Source organism: Canis lupus, chromosome 7 (genome assembly GCF_003254725.2).
Source record: "Canis lupus dingo isolate Sandy chromosome 7, ASM325472v2, whole genome shotgun sequence".
NCBI classification, from domain to species: domain Eukaryota; kingdom Metazoa; phylum Chordata; class Mammalia; order Carnivora; family Canidae; genus Canis; species Canis lupus.
In genome coordinates this window covers 18,759,107-18,786,698 of record NC_064249.1, presented here as the reverse complement: position 1 = coordinate 18,786,698, position 27,592 = coordinate 18,759,107, and the positions used below count along the sequence as shown (strand labels likewise).

The window sequence follows — 27,592 nt, the reverse complement described above, 5'->3', positions numbered from 1 at the left end:
GGTAAACAAGGGCAAAATTTTATTATTTATTTATTTATTTTATTTTATTTATTTTATTTATTTATTTATTTTTTTTAAGGGCAAAATTTTAGATAGACCAACCAAGACATAACAAAAGAGAGAAGACCAAATTACTACAATTTGAAATGAAATTCAACCTTGTAGAATTAAAAAGGACAATGAAGGAATATAATAAATGTGTGCCCACAAATTAGAAAATCTAGATGAAATAGATGATTTCTACAAAGTCATAAACTACTGAAACTGACTCAAGAAAAAATAGAATATCTGAATAGATGGATAAAAATTTAAAAATTATATCAGTAATAAAAAACATCCCACAAAGAAAACGCTAGGCCCAAGTGGCTTTACTGGGAATTCTATGAAACATTTAAGAAAAATTAATGCGAATCCTTCACAAACCTCCTCCCAATAAAGCAGGGAACTTTTCAAATCATTCTAAGAAGCCAGTTGTACTATGATAAGAAAATGAGACAGAGACAGACAATAAAAAAGTACACTATAGATCAAATTCCCTTATGAAGACAGATACAAAAATAATCAACAAAATACTAATAAGTGAATCCATCAACATATCAAGCAAATTAAGCACCATGACCAAGAGGGTCTAGTTCTAGGAGGGCATGGGTGGCTTAATATATGAAAATAAATCAGTGTAACCAAGACAGTGTGGTACTCAAAAATTAACATGAAATGGATTAAAGCCTTAAATGTAAGACTTGAGACCACAAAAACTCCTAGAAGAAAACATAAGGGGAAAGATACTTAACATTATTTTTAGCAATAATATTTTGGGATATGACACTAAAGTCACAACAAAAGCAAAATAAACAAGTGGGACTACAGCAAACTAAAAAACTTCTGTACAGCAAAGAAAACAATTGACAATGAAAATGGCAATGCACTAAATGGAAGAAAAAATTTGCAAACCATATATCTGAAAAAGGATTAATATTTGAAATACATAAGAGACTTAACACAACTCAATAGTAAGAAAACAAATCAAGTAATGGGTAAAGGACATGAATAGAAATATTTCCAAAAAAAGACTAAGAAGTGACCAACAGGTTCATGAAAAGGTGCTCAACACAACCCATCATCACAGAAATACAAATCAAACCCACAATGAAATATGACCTCACGTGTTAGAATGATTATTATAAGAAACATAAGAGAAAATGAGTGTTGGTGAGGATGCGGGAAAAAAGGAACCTTTGTACATTCTTGGTAGGAATGTAAATTGGTAGAGCCATTATGGAAAACAGTATGGAGGCTCCTCAAAAAATTACAAATAGAATTATCGTATGATCCAGCAATCCCACTTCTGGGTATATAATTAAAGGAAATGAAATAGCATCTCAAAGACATTTATCTCAAAGACATATATGCCCTCCAGTGTTCACTACAGCATTATTCACAATAGCCAAGATATGGAAAAAATCTAAGTGTCCAATAACAGATGAATGGATAAAGAAGATGTGATATATATATCTTCTAGCATTTAAAAGAATCATCGTGCAATTTTGTAAGATTGTTTTTTTTTTTAATTTTTATTTATTTATGATAGTCACAGAGAGAGAGAGAGAGAGAGAGAGAGAGAGAGAGGCAGAGACACAGGCAGAGGGAGAAGCAGGCTCCATGCACCGGGAGCCCGATGTGGGATTCGATCCTAGGTCTCCAGGATCGTGCCCTAGGCCAAAGGCAGGCGCCAAACCGCTGCGCCACCCAGGGATCCCCATCGTGCAATTTTGAATTTAGGTAAGCACTGTTTTAGACAGTAACATTAGTAAGGTAACAATATCTTATGTTAATAATAAATGTCTGCATACTCCAAGAGGTTGAATTCCATTCAACTTGTTGATTTTTTCCTCTGTTGTCCTTCTTCCAAAAGCTGCATGTGGATTACCATGCCAATACCACAATACCTACTTCTGAACATATCATGGGCTAGACTTTACCTATGAATTTTTTTTTACCTATGAATTTAATTACTCACAGGTATGAACTGACTTTTTCAAATCCTGGTTAAATCTGATTGAATATATAACTGATTTAAAAGTGAGTTAATCCTACCCAACCACCAAAATTAAGATATAGTGAGTAATAAATTTATTTATACTAAGATAATACTAGAGTTCTGAACTGAAGTGATCCATTAAAAAAAAAAAAAGAAAAGAAAAGAAAAAAGAAAAAAAAATTTCCCTGCAATATTCCCAAGTCTCCTTTAGGTCACAAGTGAGCTATTAAGCAAAATACAGAACCTTTTAAGTGGGTGTTGGGAGATGTTAGCCAAGCGAATACGTTAAAATAATTAAAATTAAACTAAGGGGCACTCTACTAATGTTTTTATCAGACAACTAATACAGACCCAAGATGGTTCCTGGCCAACAGTAAAGGCACCAAAACTTCAGATATATTTGTTAAAAGGTTGGTGCTGTGAGAAGGGCCAAAAGCCAATGCATTTGGCCAAAACAGTTGTTAAGCTACCATTCACAGATGATAACTAGGAAATCAGGCACCAGGCTAAGCTTGTAGTTGTAAGCATGTATAGTCTTTCATTCAATCCTTACAACCTTCTGATTATAGTAGTTATAATTATCCTTCCCATTTTATAGATGAGAAAACATATTTAAAGAGTTAACCTCTATGCCTGTTGTCCTCATGATATTACTTGGCAGTATAGGGACACAAATTCAAAGTCCATGCTTTTAACCACAATATGCCACTTCTGGGTGCTTCACCTTGATTAATCTTTCCTGGGATATAATTAAGTGCAGATGTAATGAATGCTTGAGCCATTAGGCCCCAAGTAATCATCTGTTTGTGGAAACATCTGTCTCACTTGGCAAATATCTGAGGTTTAGATAAAATTTCATAGTTTGTTCTAGAGAATTAGAACTTTCAGAATTATGAAACTTTGATGATCAAAAAGGACCACCTACTGAGAGACTCTGCCTTCTCTAATGGACAGAACTCCACCTAAGAAATGTAGGGGATCACAAGAATGTCCCTCTCCTCATGATCATGACTTAGTCTTCTATGTCTTCCAGGAGCCAAACCACCCTTACTTCACCTTTTTGAAAACACTTTTTTCCATGCTTGAAAAGAATGGAAGCATCTACAGTCTTTATTATAAGAAAGGAAAATATTAAACAATTATAAGGCTGAACTTCTTAGGATTTAATATATTTGGAGAACAATTACGGTAAATACTCATTTGCTGAATATGTCACCCCCCCCCAAAAAAAATAATATGTCACCCCATCAACAGAGACTGGGATTAAAACAAATACTCAAATAGAAAGCAATTATAAGATTGGTTAAATAAATTAATAAAGAAACTAAATTAAATGATAGCTGCTTTTCTATAGATTTTTCAATGTCCCTCTTAAAATATAGCACCAGGACTTGATACAATACTTCATAAGCATTCAGAGAGCAAAAATATAATAGGGCTAATTCCTTTCTCGTTGTTTGTACTGTAAGTTTCTATTACTGACTTCTAAGATTAATTAGCTTTATTATGAAATTGAATGATTGTATCTATAGTAATTACAAAAAACCATTGACATCTCCAGTATTTCAATGTGTGGTGTCTTTAACCCACTCTTCTCCAACCCTACTCTTATGTAGTTTTTCACATCAGATTAACTTGCCTTTTTTTTTTTAAATTTTTATTTATTTATGATAGTCACAGAGAGAGAGAGGCAGAGACACAGGCAGAGGGAGAAGCAGGCTCCATGCACCGGGAGCCCGAGGTGGGATTCGATCCCGGGTCTCCGGGATCGCGCCCTGGGCCAAAGGCAGGCGCCAAACCGCTGCGCCACCCAGGGATCCCTTAACTTGCCATTTTAACTTCTGAATTCTTTTTGAAATCTATGATCAACTAATACTTAGACATTCCTGTATTTTTTGTTAACATCTCCAATTCTCACTAAAATTATTAATACAAGTATTGAAGGGGACAGAAGCTAGTTGGGAGCCATTTGCATCCAATGTGACACACTGCTTGTCAGGAGGGCCAAGATGATAAGTCAGCTTTCTGTCCAGATTCTTGTATAGTAGCCAACCACTTCCCTTCAGGTTGATCATACTCAGTATTAGAAGTTCACTTTATCATTTCTTCTCCTTTCAGACTGATGAACTATTATCTGGACAAGTCAATGTCATAATAAAGAAAACATTTTCAGATACTATAATGTATATTGTCTTTGTTCCATTTGTGATTTGTATCAAGGAGACTGTTTTATATTCTCCATCCAATTTGGTAGCATTTAATAAATCCTTACAATGACTAACCTTCTATTTCTTTTCACATAAACTCAGATGTCTTCCAGCTTGTTGCCTCTTTCTCTGATGATTTTTCTTGTACATGTGTACCTTAATTGTGATCCTTGCTAACATATATTTTGTTACCATATTCAGACAGTGGGTTCATAGGCTTATGTTTTCTTAGGTATCAACTCTGTTTTTTGTTTCTGTTGTTGCTTTGTATTTGATGAGATCCTTGATTTCTTTTATGAACTCTGGTTTTCAATCATTCTTGACTACATTAGTTTCTAAGCCAGTTTTTAGAGTCTGGGCCAATGTTTCTCTGAGTAATGACATACAGACCACTTGCATCAGAGATGCTGTTTCAGATCTGGAACTGTGCCCAGGAAGCTATATTTTTAATATGTAATAGATATAATTTTTATGAACACTGAAATTTGGGAGCCCCAAATACTGAAGTTTGTTTGGTTCTTCCCAGCTCCAGAGACAGATACTCTGTTTTCAGTATACAGTCTTCATTTAATATTTTAATTCAGTTTAGAGAACAAAAACACTCTTCCTTTTTGATTAACACCTGAAAGTGGGAAATGTTTTGCTTCTAATATCTTAAAACCTCAAAAGCACTCTGCAAATCAGATACTCAAAGAAATTAAATGGTTTGTTCATGGTTACACAGATAGTGGTTAAAAAGGATTTCAACCACAATGGGTCTGACTCTGGTGCCTGTGATGACTGCAGCATAGCCTGCTCTCCTACTCAGCTGTTTCCTTTTAGCCAACAATGGAGACTAGATAAAGACTGAAATTATTGGAGGGGAGAAGAGAAATAGCCTGTACAAGGAGAGAAGGAGCCTCAGGGAAAGGAGAGGAAGCCCCTCCATAGCACACTCTTAGATGGAAGTGAAGATCTCAAAATGTGCTGGAGATAGCTGCCAAGGAGCACTGGGGAGAGAAAGAAGGCCTTATAAAGAACAAGGTAAATTCAAGGCAACATAAGAGACAGCAGGGTCAATTTCAGGCAAAGCAATTTCAAGATAGTTATAATCAGATACTGGTCTTTAAGTTAATTACTAAATGAAAAAATAAAAGTTCTCTTGAGGAATATGCTTTGTGTGTATGACATCCTTAAATTAGGTGTACACATTTGGGGAAAGGGGGGAAATAAATGGTTTTATTAAAAACATTTAGGGGGGGTGCCTGGGCGGCTCAGCCAGTTAAACATCTCCTTTGGCCCAGGTCATGATCTCAGGGTCCTGGGATAGAGTCCCAAATAGGGTTCCTGCCCCGTGGGGAATTTCCTTTTCCCTCTCCCTCTGCCTCTGCCTCTCCCCTCCTTGTGTTCTCTTTCTCACCCTCAAATAAATAAATACCATCTTTAAAAAAAATAAAAAAATAAAAAAAACATTTAAGGACATGATGATCTGAATCTTTTAACTAGTTGATTTAAATATAAAATAGGGATGCCTGGATGGCTTAGCGGTTAAGCATCTGCCTTTGGCTCAGGGCGTGATCCTGGAGTTCCGGGATTGAGTCCCACATCGGGCTCCCTGCATGGAGCCTGCTTCTCCCCCTGCCTGTGTCTCTTCTCTCTCTCTGTGTCTCTCATGAATAAATAACTAAAATCATTATAAAAAATATTTAAAGAAGTAGACTAAATTTAATGTCCAATTTAATTTTTTTCATTCACTTACTATTTACTTTTTCATTTGTTAATATTTATTGATTGCCTACTGACAATATAACTGGAATCAAGCTAGATGCTTGGGCATCCTTCTAGGTTAAATTGTGCAGTAAATGTAGAGTATATGAATGAATGAATCAATGAAGAATGAATGAATGAAGGATTTAACAAGCAATCACAAGGATTAGAAAAAACCAATAAGGTATAAAAATCTAGGATAGCTCTCTGCAAATATATTTGGCTGAACTAGGAAAGTCCAAGCTTAGAATTCTTGACTCTTCCTGATGAGACTCCAGAGATCTGAAGTCTCACATTCAAGGTCAAATAGTCTTTTCAGCTTACTATAAGCTAGAATATTCATGAGATATCCATGGCCACCCAGACTTTTGATTAAAGCACATGAGAGAAGATCCTGAGACAAGGATAGTTTCTACTTAGAAAATCCCTCTTACAAGCAAGAAAGAAAAATCACAGAAAATGTTAAGGAACAATGCTGCAACTCTATCTTTACAACAAAAGTTATCTGTACAAAGTTATTAGTTAACAGAATTCAAATCATTAAAAGCACAGGGAGGTATGTTTATTTATTTATGAGCTCTAGCACATTCTATTTGACAACCTGAATATCGTAACAGATATCTTGACAAACTATCTTAATATGAACAATTATAATTATGATAATGTAAGAAAAAACTTTTTTCAAACAGACAAAAATAAATACCTATTTCTTTTATACTGTAATTCAATAAAATGAGCCATCATGTTAAAAAAAAAGCCACAGAAATATTCTGTTGTTAAGACATGGGAATGACATTACCATGCACATGTAGCTGAAGGTGCTGCCGTGTTTCTCCCGCCGCATTGGTCGCCACACATGTGTATCTTCCAGCATCTTCCATCAGGGCTTTAGCAATTTGTAAAACTCGACCAGAAGACTGTATCTAATTGGGACCAGAAAGCATAGCAGCATTTTGTATTTTACACTGGACTTGAAGATAATTGCTGAGATAGAGAAACTCATTTAAATTTATACTATATAATTATATTTTTATGTCAGTATCTTAATCATCTCGATAGATTAGAACCAGATCACTTCATTGTGCAAAAAAAGACTGATGTGACTGAAAACCTTTTCTTATTCATTGGAAAACACAATTTAAAATAACCTAAGGCCAACCTGCTGGTACAGTCATAAAACATCACTGAATGAGACTTTAGCACTGCCCTATGAGATATGTGATGAAAATTTAAGCTACTTAAAGAAAAACATGGTCACATTTATATAACACTTCATAAATAGTTTTAAAAAACAATCTTCATTGATCAAATGATCACAGGGGCCAGAAAACAATAAAAATTATAAATAGGAGTAATGGAAATGCAGATAAATTTCTTCCTGACTGTCCTCATTTCTCTCTTAAACTTATTGCAACTAGCCTCTACCATTTTGGACCTAGCAGTCAGTGGTTATTCTTTGAAACCAATTATTCAGAGATTACCTGTAACCTTTAAACATGGTATCCAGCAGCTTATGTAGTAAACTCATACTCTCTTTCACCATCTACAGCATTTGACATTATGGCCACCTACTCCATAATCACTCTACTCTCTGGGTGCTGAAGATACAAAAATGTCCTCAGTTCCCAATCTCTGACTTTCTTAGAAGATTACAGAATCAGCTTCCTCCTGTCCCATAAACATAAAACTCAGCTTCCTGATAGTTTTCATCCAAATTCATGGCTTCAGTGAAGAATCCTGTGTAGACTCCAAAATTTATAGCACTGGCCTCAATTTCTCTCCCGAGCTCCACACTAGCTGTTCCAGCTATCTGCTGGGCCAGTTAGCACATGAAATTTAACACATCCAAAACAAAGCTTATAACTGTTTCCTTGTATCTCCAGGCCTACTTTTCATTGCATGTTTCCAATCTTGTTTAATGGCACTACTCTTCTCCAAGTCATCTTGATTTCAGAGCCCATTCTGACTCTCCTATTAATTATACTACTCTAGGTTTTTCAGATCCTCTACTTTCCATTCTCACAACCACTGTGGGATTATAATAGTTTCTTAATTTATATTCCAGTGTCTCCAACCTCCCAAACTATTAATCTATCTTATATACTACTGCCAGAATAATTTGTCTAAAATGCAAATTTGATCCTTTTACCAGTTCCCCTTCAAAGCTCACTCACAGCTTCCCACTTTGCCCAGAATGAAACCTGAACTTAGCATAGCCCTCCAGGCTTACCACATTCTGACCCCAAATGATCTACTCTCCATATACTCCCAAATAAACTCCCACTTGACCTATTCTCCAGCCACATTGTACTAAACTCATTAAGTAGCACATTCGTACATTAATATTCACTTCTAGACTGCTGCACGTGTACTTTAAATGCCATAATTTTTTAAGACTCTGAACTAGGACAGTTCTCTCTTCTATTTTTTCCTACTCTTTACTCTCCCCTTAGATTAACTCATTTATGTATATGGTTTCAAATATCATCTATGTGTCAGTATCTCTAGCCAGAGCTCCCCTTTGAGCTCCAGGAGCATATATTCCATGGTCTACCCAATCTTTACTTAATTTCAAAGCCAACTTAACCTCCAAAAGTCTAAATCCAGTATTAAATCCAGTATTTTCCCCTCAATGGGTTGTCCTGCAAAGTCTCCCATCTCACTGGATGGCGTCATATTATATGCATTTGTGTAAGTTAGATTCCCCAAGTTTTGCTTGTGATATCCCGCTCCCTCAAATTTCATATCTAATTTATCATTGAGTCCTAATGACTGAAACAATAATTCTCAAATATGCCCATATATTCTCATCCTCATGGCCAGAATGCAAGTTCAAATTTCAATATTCTTTCTCTCCTAGATGAATAATCCTAATTGATTTCCACACATCTACACTTTATCTTTTTCAATTTATTTTTGGAGGTAAAATTGGCATATATTAGTTTCAAGTGTACAACATAATTCAATATTTGTACACTCTGCAAAGTGATCATCACAAGTCTAGTTATCATATAAAGTTACAAATTCTTTTCCTCGTGATGAGAACCTTTAAGATTTACTCTCTTGTTAACTTTGAACTGTGCAATACAATGTTATTGAATAAAGCCACTACACTGTAATTACATCCCCATGATTTATTTATTTAATATCTGGGAGTTAATACCTCTTGACCATCTTCACCTATTTTGCCCAGCTGTCAACCCCTTTCCCCTCTGGCAACCACCAATCTGTTCCATGTGTATCTATGAGTTTTGTTTCTTTTGTTTTTTAGATTCTATATAGAAGTGAAATCACATTGCATTTATCTGTATGACTTATTTCAATTGGCCTAATGTTACAAAGGGCAAGACTTCATTCTCTTTTTTATGATTTAGTAGTATTCCACTTTGTGTGTATATCACATCTTCTTTATTCATTCATCTACTGATGAACAGTTTTGTTGTTTCAATATCTGACCATTATAAATAATGCTGCAATGAACATGTTTGTGCACAGATCTTTTCGAGTTAGTGTTTTCAAGTCCTTTGCATAAATACCCCGAAATGGAATTGCTAAATCATACGGTGCCTCTGATTTTTATTTTTTGAGGAATCTCCATACTGTTTTCCATAGTGGTTGCACTAGTGTATATTCCCACCAACAGAACACAAGTGTTCTCTTTTCTCCACATCCTCATCAACACTTGTTATTTCATATCTTTTTGATAATAGACTTCAAACAGGTGTGACGTGATACCTTGTGATTTTGATATGCATTTTGCTAATAGTTATTGATATTTAAATATTAAATATTTTTCCATGTGCCTATTGAACATCTATATGTCTTTGAAAAATGTCTAGTTATATCTTGTGCCTATTTAAAAAATCAGATTGCTTGTTTCTTGCTATTGAGTTGAGCTCTTTATATACTTTGGATATTAACCCCTCATATGATATATGATTTACAATTTTTTCCCTCATTTAATAGGTTGCCTTTTTATTTTATTGGTTGTTTCCCTTCCCATGTAGAAACTTTTTGGACTGATTTAGTCCCACTTATTTTTGTCTTTGTTGCCTTTGATTTGGGAGTCAGATCTAAAAAAATCAATGCCAATGTTATCAGAAAGCTTACTATGTTTTCTTCTAAGGAGTTTGTAGTTTCAGGTTCTATATTCAAGTCTTTAATCTATTTTGAGCTGATTTCTGCATATGGTTTAAGATAGTGTTCTGATTGGGACACCTGGGTGGCTCAGTGGTTGAGGGTCTGCCTTTGGCTCAGGGCATGATCCTGGAGTCCCAGGATTGAGCCTTGCATGGGCTCTCTGCATGGAACTTGCTTCTCCCTCTTCCTATGTCTCTGCCTCTCTCCTTATGTCGCTCATGAATAAATAAATAAATAAATAAATAAATAAATAAATAAATAAATAAATTCTTAAAAAAATAGTGTTCTGGTTTATTATTTTGCATGTGACTGTCCAATATTTCCAACGTCATTTAAGAGAGCATCCTTTCTCCGTTGTATATTCTTGCCTTCTTTGTCATAAATTAGTTAACCAGGGATCCCTGGGTGGCTCAGCAGTTTAGCGCCTGTCTTTGGCCCAGGGCGTGGTCCTGGAGTCTCAGGATCGAGTCTCACGTCGGGCTCCCTGCACGGAGCCTGCTTCTCCCTCTGCCTATGTCTCTGCCTCTGTGTGTGTGTGTGTCTCTCATGAATAAATAAATAAAATATTTTAAAAATTAATTAACCATATGTGTTTAGGTTTATTTCTGGGCTCTCTATTCCATTCCATTGATCTGTTTTTATGCCAATACCAAACTGTTTTTGATTACTGCAGCTTAGTAGTACAGTATGAAAACAGTATGATGCCTCCAGATTTTTCCTTCTCAAAACTGCTTTGGCTACTTGGGGTCTTTTGCGGTTCCACACAAATTTTAGGATTGTTTGTTCTATTTCTGTGGAAAATACCATTCAAATTTTGATAGGAATTGCATTGAACCTATAGACTGCTTTGGGTAATAGGAACATATAGCAAGATTAATTCTTCCAATTCATGGGCATGGGATACCTTTCCATTTATTTGTGTCTCCTTCAATTTTTTTCATCACTGTCATATTAGAAAATACTAGATAATACTAGATAATACTAGAAAGTGCCCAAGACTTTCACTTACTTCCACCTCCTTGGCTAAATTTCTTTAATGCAATTTTAAATGGGATTGTTTTCTTTTTGGGGGTGGGGGAGATTTTTTTCTCTTTCTGATAGTTTGTTAGTGTATAGAAATGCAACCAATTTTTGTATATTGGTTTTGTACCCTGCAACTTTACTGACTTCATTTATTAGTTCTACAATTTTTCATGAAGTCTATAGGACTTTTAAAAAAGATTTTATTTATTTATCCATGAGAGACACACAGAGAGAGGCAGAGACATAGGCAGAGGGAGAAGCAGGCTCCCCACCGGAAGCCCAATGTGGGACTTGATTCTGGGACCCAGGATCATGTCCTGGGTCAAAGGCAGACGCTCAACCACTGAGCCAGCTTGTGTCCCAGGATATTTTAATATATAAAATCATATTGTCTGCAAATAATGACAGCTTTACATTTTCCTTTTCAATTTGGATGCCTTCATTTCTTTTTCTTGCCTAATTGCTCTCAATAGGACTTCCAATACCATGTTCCATAAAAGTGGTGAGAGTGGGAATATTTGTCTTGCTTTTGATCTTAGAGAAAAAGTGTTCAGCTTTTCACCACTGAATATGAGATTATCTGTGAGCTTGTGATATATGGCCTTAATTATGTTGAGGTATGTTTCATCTATACCCACTTTGTTGAGGATTTTTACCATAAATGGATGTTGACTTTTGTCAAATGTATTTTCTCTTGAGATGATATTATTTTTATTTTTATCCTTCATTTCATTAATATGGTGTATTACGTTGGTTGATTCGTGAATATGGAAACATCCTTACATCCCTGGAGTAAATTCCACTTAATCATGGTGTATGATCTTTTTAATGTATTGGTAAATTTGGTTTGCTAATGTTTTGTTGAGGATTTTGTATCTATGTTCATCAGGGATATTGGCTCAAAATTCTGTTGTTGTTGGTTTGTTTTTTGTGATGTCCTTGTCTGGTTTCAGTATCTGGGTAATGCTGGCCTTGAAAAATAAATTTGGAAATGTTCCCTCTTCTTCGAGTTTTTGGAAGAGTTAGAGGATAGGTGCTAAATCTTCCTTTTTTTTAAGATTTTATTTATTCATTCCTGGAAGACACACACACAGAGAGGCAGAGACTCAGGCAGAGAGAGAAGCAGGCTCCATGCAGGAAGCCTGATGTGGGACCTGATTCTGGGACTCCAGGATCACACCCTGAGCCAAAGGCAGATACTCAACTGCTGAGCCACTCAGGCGTCCCTAAATCTTCTTTGAATGTGTGCTAGAATTTACCAGTGAAGCCATCTGGTTCTAGACTTTTTTTTGTTGGTAATTTTTTTGATTATTAATTTACTCTAGTAATTGGTCTATTCAGTTTTTCTATTCATGATTTATTCTTCGAAGATTGTATGCTTCTAGGAATTTATTTTTTCCTTATAGGTTCTCCAATTTGTTGGTAAATATCTGTTTATAGTAGCTTCTTATGATCTTTTGTATTTCTGTGGTATCAGTTGTAACCTCTATTTATTTCTGATTTTATTTATTTGATCCATTTCTGTATTGTTTTTGGTGAGTCTAGCTAGCTAAGTTTTGTCAGTTTTGCTTGTCTTTTCAAAGAACCATCTTTCAGTTACATTAATCTTTCCTTTTTTTTAAAGTCCCTATTTCACTTATTTCTGCTTTGATCTTTATTATTTACTTGCTTTTCCTAAATTTAGACTTTGTTCTTTTTCTAGTTTCTTTAGGTGAAAAGTTAGATTTCTTATTAGAAAATTTTCTTGTTTCTTGAGCTAAGTCTATATCTCAATGCACTTCCCTCTTAGAATGACTTTTGCTGCAATCTATAGATTTTGGTATGTTGTATTTCCATTTTAATTTTCTTAGTTATTTTACTTTTTTATTTCCCTTTTGATTTATTTGTTGATGGACTTATTGTTCATTAACATGTTTAATTAATATTCATATATTTGTTATTTTTTCAGTATTATTCTTGTAATTACTTTTCTAGTTTCACAGGATAGTGGTCAGAAAATATTCTTGATATGATTTTAATCTTCTTAAATTTATCGACACTTGTTTTGTGGCCTAACATGTGATCTATCCTGGAGAATGTTTCACATGCATATAAGAAGAATGTGTATTCTGCTGCTTTGGGATAGAATATTCTGCCATATTTATTAAGTAGATCTGATCTAACATGTTGTTTAATACTGATATTTCTTTATTGACTTTCTGTCTGGGTGATCAATTCATTGATGTAAGTGGGATATTGAAGTCCCTCTCTATTATTGTATTGCTGTTAATCTCTGTAGGTCCTTTAATACTTCCTTTGTATATTTTTTGTGCTTCTATGTGGGGTGCATATATATTTATAAATGTTATATATTCTTCCTGTATCATTATGCAATGGCTTTTATCATTATATAATGTCCTTCTTGATCTTTTATTATAGCCTTTGTTTCAAAATCTATTTTGTCTGATACAAGTATAACTTCACCAGCTTTCTTATTGTTTCCATTTTCATGGAATATATTTTACCACCCCTTCACTTTCAGTGTCTATGTGTCCTTACATCTGAATTGAGTCTCTTATAGGCAGCATACAGATGAATCTTGTTTTGCTTGCTTTATTCATTTAGCTACTGTACATTTTCGATTAGAGAATTTGGTCCAATTATCTAAAGTAATTATTGAATAGGCAATATAATCAATGGTATTGTAATAGCATTATATGGTGACAGATGATAGCTACACTTGTGATGAGGGTAGCATAATGCACAGAGGTTTTGAATCACTATAATCATGACATAGTTGTATACCTGAAACTAAAGTAACATTGTATATCAACTACAACAGAAAGATTAATTTTTTAAAAATATGAAAGCAATGTGCCCCCCATCCCTAATAAATTTTGGATAAGTGTATGCTTATTGCCAAACTGTTAAATGTTTTCTGACTGTTTTTGTAGTTTCTCTCTATTCCTTTCCTCTTGTCTTGCTTTCTTCCCTAATGGTTTGATGACTTTCTTTAGTGTTATATTTAGATTACTTTCTCATTATCTTCTGTGTATCTACTATATGTATATCAAGAAAAAAATATATATATACACACACACACACATTTATGTACATATGCACACACACATAAAACAGTCTATAATGACAGTCTATTTTAAATTGATAGCAACTTAAGTTTGAATGCATTCCAAACCTCTACATTTTTACTCCCCACAATGTTTTATATTTTTGATGTCACATTTTACATTCTTTTACTTTGTGTGTCCCTTAACTATTTATTGTGGTTATAGCTAATTTTACTACTTTTGATTTTTGTCTTCATGCTGGCTTTATAAGTAATTAACCCATTACCTTTACTAGATATTTATTTACCTTTATTAGAGATTTACTTTTATTAGTGACAATTTTACTTACATATGTTTTCTTATTACTAGTTAGTGCCTTTTTTTCCACCTTAAAGAAGTCCCTTTAACATTTTTTGTAGGGCCAGTTTCGTGATGATAAATTCTATTACCTCTTGTTTATCTAAAAATCTCTTTATTCTTCTTCAATTCTGAACAATAATCTTGCCAGGTAGTGTATTCGTGGTTGGGAGTTTTGTTGTTTTCTTTTTCTTTCAGCTCTTAAAATATATCATGTCACTCTTCCGGCTTGCAAGGTTTCTGCTGAAAAATCAGCTGACAGTCTTATGAGAGCGGGGTTCCCTTGCACCTAGTAAATGGCTTTTCTCTTGCTGCTTTTAAGATATTCTTATCTTTAACTTTTTACATTTTAATGATAACGTCTCTTCCTGTGATCTCTTTGGGTTCATCTTATTTTGAATCCTCTCTGTTTCTTGGACCTGGTGTGTTTCCTTCCCCAGTTTAGGGAGGTTTTCAGCCATTATTTCTTGAAATGTGTTTTCTGCCCCTTTCTGTTTCTCTTCCCCTTCTGGAATCCATATAATGTGAATGTTATTCTACTTGATGCTGCCCCATAGGTTCCTGAAGCTTTTTTTTTTTTTCCAGAATTCTTTTTTCTTTTTGCTGCTCTCTTTGGGTGAGTTCCACTGCTCTGTCTTCCAGGTCACTGGTCTAACCTTCTGCTTCATCTAATCAGCTGTTGAACCCCCTAGTGTATTCTTTCAGTTTATTTATTGTATTCTTCAGCTCTGTGACTTCTGTTTGGTACTTTCTTATATTTTCTATCTTTTGTTGCATTTCTGTGTTCACCCCTTTTTCTCCTGAATTCAGTTAGCATTTTTATGACCATTATTTGAACTCTTTATCAGGTAGATTACTTATCTCCATTTCATTAAGGTCAGTTTTCTGAGGCTTTCAATAGTTAAAATAGGCATTAATCAAAGTAATAAAAATACCAACCAATACGTTAAAATCATTATCATTGTTAATATTATTAGTATTTAATTAATTCTATTCTTCAAATCAAAATATTAAATTAAATTCTAAAAAAACTGTAAGTGAAACACAAACTGTTTTAATAACTTTCTGTAAAATGTGTCCAACAGGAAAATCTACAATTAGGAAAGAAGAATTGATAGCTCTGGGAAGATCTTTATAGATTACACATTTGGGGCATGGTAATATTTATACTTACTTTAAGGTTTCCCTGGGCAGTGTTCACAGGTTGGCCATCTTTTAACCATGTAATAGATGGATTTGGAATACCATTGGCAATGCACTGCAAGGTGATAGGCTTATATTTCACTATGGCTCTCTCAGAAGGGCCTGAGGATTTGATTGTTGGAGGAACTAGAGTTAAGAAATGAAGGAAGGAAAGCAGTAAGGGATGGTAGGACAGAGTGAGAGTGGGAGGGAACACAAATCATAATCAGTGAGATCAAATACTTAAAAATCTGGATGTAAGAACCTGAAACTTTAACATTTAGCAAAGGGAAAATTCCTATTTTAAGAAATAATGAAATAACTTTATCCCATGCATTTAATTTAGTTTTCAACAATTTTAGATGACTTCTTTCCTAAGTATGGATCTCAAATTCTTTGAAGAACAAGATGTGGGGATCTCTGGGTGGCTCAGTGGTTTAGCGCCTGCCTTTGGCCCAGGGCATGATCTGGAGTCCCGGGATCGAGTCCCAATCGGGCTCCCTGCATGGAGCCTGCTTCTCCCTCTGCCTGTGTCTCTGCCTCTCTCTCTCTGTCTCTCATGAAAAAATAAATAAAATCTTTTAAAAAAAAAAAGAACAACAAGATGTATTTATAGCAACATGTATGCTTGGCTTATACCTTTTGGTGTGTGTGTTTTTTTTTTAATCTGTTATGATCCTCCTTTTCTCTAGAACTACTTCATTAAATCAGAGTGGGTTTCCTCTACCTATATTTATACTGTATGACTCTGACTCCAGCAGGGCTGAATGAATACAGAGTGGTAACTTGATCTAAACTGGGCCTGCCAGATTCCCTCCCTTAGGAATTGGAATTGAGACTGAGAGAGAGGGTTAGCTATATTTCATCACAGAACTAAAAAAGCAGGAAAAAATTCTGCATGGACAGAGGGGAAAATGTTGATGTTCATAGAAACCTCTGCTGGGGCTTCTAAATGGCTCCCAGCTTCTCACTGCAGTCCCTCCATTCCCAAGGTCTGCAGGCAAGTGAGACATAATACCCTGGCAGAGTGTTGTCTCTATCATTACACTAATGGTTCTGATTCTTCTGGGCTAGTTCTTTGAATGTCCCAATGGGCCCTGGATCCTGCATAACATCCTTAGCCTCCATTTCTGGAAATGACTTTATTCACACTCCCTCCTGCTTTGGCTGAATCCTAGAGAGCCTACACGACCCCTTTCCTTGGAATTTGCTCCCTGCCTATTCTATCTTATTTGGTCTCACTCTTCAGACCCTGGCATTCTATGTAGAATACACTTTCTAATATTTGAATTGTTTATATTACTTCACACAGGCTTCTTTGTTAAGGCTCTGTGTTAGTAAAGTGCCTTAAGATTAATGTGCGATTTTAAAACTCAAATTCACAGCCTTTATATTGCTTTCCACAACTCAAGGTTTATCCAGATTCATGAGCTAATTTGAATTAAATAATGACCCAATGCATAAGTTAATTTTAAATGTAATACTCTTGCCCCTTCTGCAGCATACCATGAACAGTAACTTCAAATTCCTTCTTGCGGTCACCAGCAATGTTTGTCGCCACACAACGATAAAGGCCTGTATCTGAAACTTGAGCCTGGGCAATAACCAATTTTCGTCCATTTATCAAAACCTTGAATCCATCCCTTTCATCAATTAGCTGGCCATCCTTTAGCCACCTACAGAAACAAGGTAAAAAGAAATCTGGAGATGTATTTTAAATAACTTAATTCCTAGAAGATACGTGTGTGTGTATATCTTGGAAGAACTAGATTTATCTATATATTAAATGTTTCTATACATACATAGATATGTAAATTCTTAATTGTATATTTGCCTAATTCTCTGTTGGTCCACACTGTAAAATGAACTATAATTAAGAAAAGAAAAAAGTAAAACTGGCCCAACACAAAAGTTGGCATATTGTTGGAACCCCAGTAGCTATGTGTTTTCCTCATTCTTGTATTAATGCTGAGGAAACAGAAGTGAAAGCCCCTAAATAGTATTCACTTCAAATGTTTAAGTAATATTAACCAGCAAAGTGAACATAGTCCTAAAGCATCTGTAAAATAAAATCTTCAAATCATATAGCCTTATATTTTTTCATTTATCAGGAGTTATCACTTCCCATTTTACTTCATAATCATATGTGAACATGTTTTATTCTCTTAGTTGACTGTTCCTTTGCATATCCTCTACCTTGGAAATGAAAGGTAAGTATTCATGAAATGCTTTGTGAATAAAGGAATGAAAAAAAAAGAATTGGTGAACTTATATGCATGGTAACTTTCTCCATTTCCCTAATGTGTTCAGTACACTCCTTTTTATTTAGTCATTCATTAAACATTTCAGTGCCTCAAGAAGATCTGACAGGTACTGTTTAACAAATCTAGCTCTATGAACTGAAAACGTAATTTCTAGGCATAAGTGGAATTCCTTTAATTGAACAGGTTCAGGGGCTGTGTGATTATTAAGCAAAAGTTGCCTTGTATATCGAGTATGTCTTTTAAAAGAGGAACATAAACAAAATTATTTTATATGGCCACGTTTTAATGACATAGAACCTTTTTCAAGATAGTTCCAAAACACTCAAAGAAACGGGAGGTATTTAGAAGACATACCAAAACCCTTACATGATAGTTGGTGTGGGAGAGCCTGTCACTTGACAATCTAGCTCCAGTAAAGTTATTAACCATCACAATGAAGTAAGATGTTTCATCTCCTCCTTCTATAGCTGGTGGCACTAGAAAACAACAGAGATGTAACATACCAAGAAATGTACACCAGGAAAAATACACCACCATTTTAAGTAATACTAAATTGCAGTTTAGAAGGCTGACAAGTATCATAAGAATTTGATATATGAAGGGGATTTGAAATGTAAAATATATTTTATCATACATACTTGCTAGAATCAAAGAATGTATTTGACATGCTGTGGATTTTTGTCAATCTAGCACTTTGGTGCTGCTGAGGCCATCTGAATATAAAGTTGGCTCATATTTTATGTTGCTTATTTTCATAATAAAAAATAGAAGGGAACCTCAAAAATTGGACCTCTGCTCAAAAAGTCTTCAATTTATAGTGAAATAGAGACTAAAGACATTGCAAGATTACTTCCCAAGGCCCAGAGACTAAGTTTCCTGTTGTCCATCATTGTTCTCATGACAGAGGACCATGTAATCACTCACTGCAATCAGACTTGTCATAGATATAAAATGCATCAATGTACTTAGAAATACAAAGTCTATCTATCAGAATCAGTGGAAGATTTATGTAAGCTCTTAGATCTTGGGATTCTAGTAATAAATCCACCAGTTAGTAATGTGCAGTCCAGAGTTGAACAGACAACTGAATCTTCTCTAAGATTGGTTTATTGTTCTACAACCAAAAAAGCATTTAATAAAATGGTCAGGTTTTGCTATGAACCTGGAATCCAGATTGTGGCATCTTTATTTACCTAAGACATCAACTTCGTATTTGATTTCCTTTTCTCCTGCCACACTGGTAGCCACACATACATACTGTCCCCGATCAGCTTCTAGGGCACTCATGATTTCTAATTTCTTCCCACCACCTTCTGTACGGATGTTGTCACTGGCTTTCACAGGTATGCCATCTTTCAACCAGGTCAGAACTGGAGGAGGGTTGCCAGTAGCTTTACACTCTAGTGTCAGCGAATGAGCAATAACAACTTGCTTATTCAGAGGTGCGCCCAAGTCACCTTCAATCATTGGAGGAACTAGGTAGAAAAAAGTAATAGTTCAGGCATCTTTGAAATCCTAATGAAATAAAAGGGATTTTTTTTTCATGTAGTTTGACCATAGAAACTACTTATATGTCTGACTCCTTCTAAGCATTAAGGGAAGAATTTCTTGGGCTAGCTGACATGCAACTATCCTAAATATTGTGGGATGCTTTGTACTGTGTCTGGTTTACAAATGGTAAATACTTATTTAGTCCTAACAGCTACTTTACCTTCTCCATCAAAACCAAATGGTCTAGATGTCTCATGTGCCATGGGGAAATGGTTGGGCAAATAAATGGACCACTTGTTGCTAACTGTAGCTTTAAAAATATTTTTTCTATATTTTTTCTAAATCATGGCACAACTCTTCCACTTCATATCCATGCATTTTGAAAATGATCAAACCTCCAGGGCTATGTCAGTAAATGAATTAGATGTTGGCATATTTAAAAACATAGAAAGGTATATGATTAAAGCACATATTTTTGCCTTACCATAGACATCCACTTGGAATGACTTTTCAGCAGTTCCAGCAACATTGGTTACACGACATGAATATGTTGCTGAATCAGAGACCTGTGCTCGAGGGATATGAAGAAATTGTCCTTTATCAACATAAAGTGCTTGTGAGCTGGATATGACTGGTTGGCCATCCTTATACCAAGTAACAGAAGGCATTGGCAGTCCTCGTGTTTCACATTCCAGTTTAATTATGCTGTTGATCAATGCTGATATCTCTGTGGTGACATTCCCTCCTTTAATACTAGGTGGAACTATAAAGGATTTCAGAACAGAAACAAGTCTTCTAAGCTTTAGTATCTGCATCAAACTCTTAAATTCTGTAGACACTTAATGAATTAAAGACCATTAGGAAGTCTATGATTTATCTACTGATAATAAGTTGCCTGTCTTTTCAGTCTTTATCACCTTCCCCTTGGGTGTCAGATTTCAGTAAAAACAAAGTCACAGTTTTAGTTTCAGGGGTTCATTTAAGTCCAATAGATCATATTACAGTAACTAAGAGAGTTATGTTTAACAAACAAAGCAAAACAAAATAAAACCCCACTTAAAGTTGATAGAATACATTTGAAATCAGGCCAAGGGAACAAAAATGTCAGATGTGGTAGATGATATGCCCTCTCCCTGCAAAATACTGTCTAAGTGCCTTCAGAACCAGCTACTGGAAATAGCTGTGGAATCTTTAACTTTTGCTTCTTACAGGTTTTTGTTTCCTTGTTGTTGGTCTTGGGTTTTGAGTTTTTGTTTGTTTGTTTTAGCTGCCAAGAGTTCATTCACTCAACTTTACTCATCTAATTGGCTACATGTGTATCTTCCATAATTCAGCAACCACATTCCTAGCCTCTCACACCACATGAACACTCTGCTGTTGGAAAAACAACTCAAGTGGTTCAATCCCTGCTACATCTTTTGACTGTGGTCATTCCAGGATTGTGCTACAATTGCTACAAGTTAAAAGAAGTCAAATGGCATGTACTTGAATTAGGAGTGCCTTAACATTATTTTCTTAAACTTTTGTTTTAGGAGAGAATCTATTATAGAATGTTTTTCTTATGGCTGGGCTAGGGTTATTTGTTTTAGGAGGACAATCACAGAGGTGAAATAACCATCTCATCAGATCATATCAAAGGTACAAATTGTCAGCATGACTTATCACTGATGATATTAAGCTCAATAATCTGGTTGCAGTAGCTTTTGCTAGTTTCTCCACTGTAAAGTTGCTCTCCTTTCCCCCTTTTTGAGAAAGGAATCACTCTTATCAGCCCAGACATATGGGGTGAGGAGTTACATTTTACTTCTTGAGAGAATACCTACATAATTTATTTGGAATTATTCTATGTAATTTTGTTTCTCCTCCCCAAAGTATTCACTTATTCAACAATTTATTCATATCAGTACGAACTCAGGGAAACATTTTTATACTTTGAGTTATAATCTAATATTACATTATTTAATTTGTTGTTCAAATTGTTCCAGTTTTGACCATTGGAAACTATTTCATTTGGTTCCTATGTTCCTTTGACATATCCATGTCATTTTATTATTTTAATGCTTTCTTACTTTCTGGCTCTTCTACATGCTGCAGGCTCATCTTGTATATTCCCTGTCCCAGCCCTAGAATTAACCATTTCTCCAAAAAGCCCTGGCTCCTTTCAGTGGAAAAGAATATTAGAAGATAAGAGCTGGGTGCTGAATAAAGTACCTTAATATTTTCTGATAATTATTCTTAGAACTAGCTTACAGTGACAAACATTCACATACACATTTTTTTTGGCACACATAATTTAAGGAAAGATCTACTATACTGTGAAGTAAACTTGGTGGTGGAATAATTTTCTTATAAAGTGGTTTAATATATAACTCAGGGAAGCCAACTGTGGTTCATTGGCCAGTTATGGAGATGTTGAGGCAAGAACAGCTTTTACATGTTTAAACGGTTGGAAAAAAATAATACTAATATTTTGTGACATGTAAAAATTAATATGAAATTCAAACTTCAGGGTCTATATTGTTTTATTGAGATAGTCACACTCATTTGTTTACATATTATCTATGGTTACTTTCTCTCTCTAATAACTGAGTTAGGTAGTTGCAAAAAATAGCAAATATGTGTTCTCCTTGCTTCTCACTGATGCTCAACTCATCATAAATTTAAGTGACACAATTATAACTCACAGCATTTCAAGTTGCCATGCATATCACCATATCATGATATTTTATTTTATTTTTATTATCAGTGTATACTTTTTGTGTCAAAATAAGAAAAGAAAGGAAAAAATACTTTAAAAAGTCACATTTTTAAATATGTGGATTATTTTGTTATACATTAAATGGCAAAGCATTGTTTATTTTGTAATAATTCTATAACTGTTCTGAAAGTTTACAATATACCCCAACACTACTAGACTAAGCACTCGTCACATTACTTCCAATTCAAAACAATAGTTGGAAAAATTAGAAAATGTAAAATGGACTCAGAATTTCTCCACAAAAATAAAAAGTCCAAATGAGACTATAATAAAAATAAGTTTGAGTGGTTCCTATGTTTTCCAAGCAAGAAAATCCATTTGCAAACAGTAATTTAATTAAAATCAGGGATGATTACAGTCAGTAGTCATAGAAATGTGTCCAGAGAAATTTTAAATTTTTGTTTAAGATTATGAGCCGTTCCATGAAAATAATTGCTTGAAGAGTAAAGAATACTGGGAGAAATACTGATAGTTACCTTTTTTTTAAGGCAACTTCTCTGAATAGTATTCTTGGCCCCTAACAAATTAACAGATGTTACCGATACTGCTTTTTGTTTGAGGAGTCAATGCCAAGTTTGAAGAAACTGAAGAATTAGTCTCTAAGAATAGTCTGCATGGAACAACTACAGTCAAAAAATATTTTCAAAAAAAGTTAAAGAAAACATGAATTCACTACAACCTGAAGTAGAATCTGCTAAGATAGTACAAGGGATGGTGGTAAAACTATGTGTGGGGAAGAAAAGGCTTAGACAAATTTAAAAAGCTTATTAAAATGTAAGGTTTTAAAAGTCTATATTCCTTGCATTATTTATTAGCAAGCACTCTGTAATATTCATATGTTATTGAACGAGAAGTGTCCATGGTATTTTTTATTTGCTCTTATGGACTTAAACATCATTAGTTCTGTGAATCTTTGCTACAAATAGAAACTGAATATAAAGACTTTTCCTACCATAGAGCATTTAATGCTTTAATGGTGGTAAAATTATTAGTTTAATTTTTTTAGTTCAGGGTTGAGATGAGTTTTTCTGAATGAATTGTTCTCAAACACTATTACAGCATACCATTGGTTGAATTTGGAAGTTACTTTGCTATAAACTTGATAATGTTTCTTAATGAGTTCAACCTAAAATTACCAGACCAAAACAGCTCTTAAATGAAAAACTTACACCATGGTAGTCATTCTGTTTGAATCACAATTAATGTCAGGCTGTTTTATAAATTTCTAATGCTGTCAAACAAAATTGAGATCTCCATTCCCAGTGGATTTTCTGTGGATATATTTTCCGAACTCAAATTTCAGTTTCAGCAATGTTTGTCAGACTTTGACACATATACAAAGGAAATTTCTACATTTGAAGTTCGGTTATCTCTGAGAATGAGGACCTTCCATCCAAATTTCAATTGGAATTGTTTCATCTGCAGTTTGGCATGCTAAGAGTGAATTATCAAGACACTATAAGAAAATTCTATAAATGCCTTCCAAGCAATGAATATGGTCAGTTAAAATAATATGTTCATGAACTGATTCTGGTATTTGACAGTATCTACGTGCATGGAAAGACATTTTCCAGGATGAACTACATAAGATCTCATTATTGATCAGCATTAACAGATGGACATTTACAATCAATTTTGGTGAGAGGGATCACTAACTTTCACTATCAATCAATTAAAACTTTATCCCTCTACAAGAATTCCGTTCTTCTCATTAGTAGGCTTGTATTACAAAAAATTTTATAATTTTTAAAATCAGTAGAACTTCATCAATAGACAATTAGTAGAGAGATGCTTGGGTGGCTCAGCAGTTGAGCATCTGCCTTCAGCCAAGGACGTGATCCTGGAGTCCCGGGATCGAGTCCCGTTGGGCTCCCTGCGTGGAGCCTGCTTCTCCCTCTGCCTGTGTCTCTGCCTCTCTCTCTCTCTGTCTCTCATGAATAAATAAGTAAATAAATCTTTAAAAAATAGACAATTAGTAGAAATTCATTTCTACTTTGATATATAAGAAGTACATAATATCTTTGATTTTGTGTCATGGTCTGCAAGATCTAAAATATTTACTATCTCTGCCTTTTATTAAAAAAAAAAAAAAAAAAAAAGTGGGGCAGCCTGGGTGGCTTGGAGGTTTAGCACCACCTTCAGCCCGGGATGTGATCCTGGAGACCTAGGATCGAGTCCTGTGTCGGGCTTCCTGTGTGGAGTCTGCTTCTCCCTCTGCCTGTGTCTCTGCCTCTCTCTCTGTTTCTCGAATAAATAAATAAAATCTTAAATAAAAAAAAAAAGTGTACCAAGTCCAAGATAACCAATTAATACAAATTCAGGCCACCATTTTGAAATCTTAAAGAAGAGCAATTTATTCAGATTTAAAATTTTAATTTTGTTTTGAGACTACTTATGTCGCATGTTAATCTGCAAATGAATATCAAACTGCTGGCTGAAATTGCCTAAGTCAACCACCAATTAGTTAGAGGATACATTAATGAAAGCAAGAATATAGTTCAAATAAGCCCCTATTTCTCCATGATTGTTATACAAAGGTATATCATTTGTACCGAAAAGGATCTATTTTAAAAATAAGCATTTATGAAATTGAGAAAAATTACTCAAAGAACATTTCAAATTGACATCAGAACAACATACCATCTACTGCTTAAATTTGCCAAATAAATAAATGTCACTTCCTATTTCAATTTAATTCATCTATATTTCTCTGAAACCTTACTTTCTGTTTGAGGAAGGCTATTAGAGATAAAGGTAATGAACACACTGCACATTAAAATGCACTGCACATCTACCCTCAAAGACCTTTGTATTCTTTGGGGAGGCTCTCAGACTTTTTAAAATCAAACATGGACCTCAGGTTAAAAATCTTTGCCTCAGAACTAATAGGTGTCAGTTTACACAATCTCCCCATAGGATATTCAAAGGTTTTTTATTTTCTTCCTTTATTCATATCTTTTTCCTTGCTCTTTGCCCCCCTCCATCTCTTATTTTTTCACTCTTGTTTTGTCCTCATGTCTTTTCTTATTCAGGCACAATGTGCATTTCTGCTTTTCAAGTCCATCACCTGCTTTGTCCTCATGTTAGTATGTAAATAAGGAAAACCAATGAATCAACTGTGGTGTGAAACACACTCGCATCTGAAAACTACATAAATATTCCTCACAGCTAGCCCAAATATGGCATCTGTTTCATTCATTCTTAGGAATAAAAGCATTTCCATAAGTGAAATAAAGTAAGCTTAATATTGCCCACTTGGAAGTGTAGACAAGCTTGCTAGGAAGTAAATGCATTGTTTCCTGAATAATAATAATAATAATAATAATACTCAAAACTTCGCAGTGTTATAATGCCTTTCACCTTGGACAATCCTAGGAAACTTAATCATTATAGATCCCTCTCTTCTGGGTGCCTGAGGACATCATACAGAGTGAACAAGAGGATCTGAAATAAAAGAACTCAAGCCCTATGGAAATAGGTGTCTTACTGAATCACCAAAATATATTCACCATAGATCTTGGCAACAATACAACAATGTGGAGAAGACTACTCAAAAGCTTAGGGGAACATTTGCACCTATTATTTAAATGTCTGCTTCTGGTAGGCAGCCAATAGTAGCAATAACACTTTTGTTTAACTTGGATTCATGGCCAATCTTTCAGTAATGTTACTCTTTTTGGAGGGCAAGTCTTTTCATGACTGAATTCTTCCAAGGCTTCTATTTATAGGCAGAAATGATTTAAAAGCATGCATTAAATAAAATCTCTTTGATTCAAGAGAGCTATTCCAACTTAATATAGGTACTCACATTAAAAAAGGGAAATTTCAAATCCAGTGAGGTTAATAGAAATCAAGCTTTTAAGACAATACAACCACCAGGTAAATAATGAAAAACAAATAACATTTATTAAACTCTTACTCTTATAAGCCAAGTAAACCAGTAAGGTATCTAGATTTTGATCCTTACAATAACACTATTAAGTAGATGCTATTATTGTCTCCAATTTACAGATGAGGAACCTGAAGATCAGAGGGTATTTGGGAAGTGTGGCCAAAGTCACAAAGCTAGTAAGTGTCAGAAGCTGGATCTCAACCTATCTGCCTGTCTTAGAAGCACAAGTTCTTATTAATGACTAGACCAGTGCTGTCCAATAGAAATATAATGCTAAATATGTATATAACAAAATTTTTGCTAGTAGCCCTGTTAAAAAATTTGAAAATAAACAGAAGAGATTAGTTCCCATAATATATTTTATTTAGCATAGTATATGCAAAATATTTCAGATGTAATCAATGTAAAATTACTAATTAGATATCTTACATTATATTTTCGTATTAAGGCTTCCGAATCTGGACTATATTTCATACTTACAGCTTGTATCAATTTGGACTAGCCGCATTTCCAATGCTCAAAGGCCTCCTGTGGCTAGTGGTTACCATATTGGACAGTATATCACTAGCCCATTCATTCATTTAGCAAACATTTCTTGAGAGCTACTGTGTATCAAAGTAGGGAACAAGCAAAACAAGGTCCTGTTCTTATGAAGTTTAGCTTCCTTGGAGACAAACAGCAAGTGAGTAAACAAGCCCATAATTAGGCAATAACCTATCAGACAGTGATATGTATTATGAAGAAAATAAACTTGAATAATGTAATAGTGACTGGGTAACAGCTTGGCTTGGGAAGATCCTCTAAAGAGATGATATTCCTGAAGTATCTAGACATTTCGTGAGTGTCATATGCTATGAAGAGACAGAAATTAGTGTGGTAAGTAGAACCACAAGAAGCATGACTGGTCTATTGAGTTCTGTTCCTTTCTATCAGGTAATTCTTTGTGCCCACAACATAATGTTCGTGTGCCTTCCTATGACTCTAAGTGTAAAAAAAAAAAATGACTTTAGTATTCACTTTCCTCAGGGGATGTTGAGACTTAGGTGCAATGAGGACTACATACTGTGGTGGGGACTTAGCTGGGAAAGAATAGTGACATAAACATAAAGCATTTAAAATATCACCAAGGGTCAGAATAAGGGCCAAGATGTTATGAAAAAAGAATTGCCTACCATTGGCTTCAATTCATGCATCTCAACCCTTTTTAGAGGTGTTTTTTTTTTTAACTCTTTTAAGGATAGAGACATTTTATTATATACTAATCACTTAGGAAATACCTGCCCTCTTGAGTGACATCAACTGAAAATCACTAGAACTCTTAAAGAAATCCTACTTCATGACAAAATGCATTAAAACTAGATGCAGTGTTCTAGTCTAAAACACAGCAGATAGGTTCTCTCTTCTAAAGTAAGTAGCATTCCAAATTACCCAGCATTGAATAAATGAA

At 34.7% G+C, this 27,592-nt stretch overlaps 1 protein-coding gene across 1 annotated transcript in view; it reads right to left on the bottom strand.

Moving 5' to 3' along the window:
- The window catches only part of HMCN1 (hemicentin 1), a 456,859-nt gene that overhangs the window by 163,106 nt on the left and 266,161 nt on the right, over positions 1-27,592 (bottom strand). Inside the window, 7 exon segments of the mRNA XM_025430103.3 lie at positions 6,791-6,914; positions 15,733-15,887; positions 17,247-17,416; positions 18,371-18,420; positions 18,422-18,480; positions 19,198-19,479; positions 19,980-20,258. Coding sequence (XP_025285888.3) covers positions 6,791-6,914; positions 15,733-15,887; positions 17,247-17,416; positions 18,371-18,420; positions 18,422-18,480; positions 19,198-19,479; positions 19,980-20,258 — 1,119 coding nt within the window.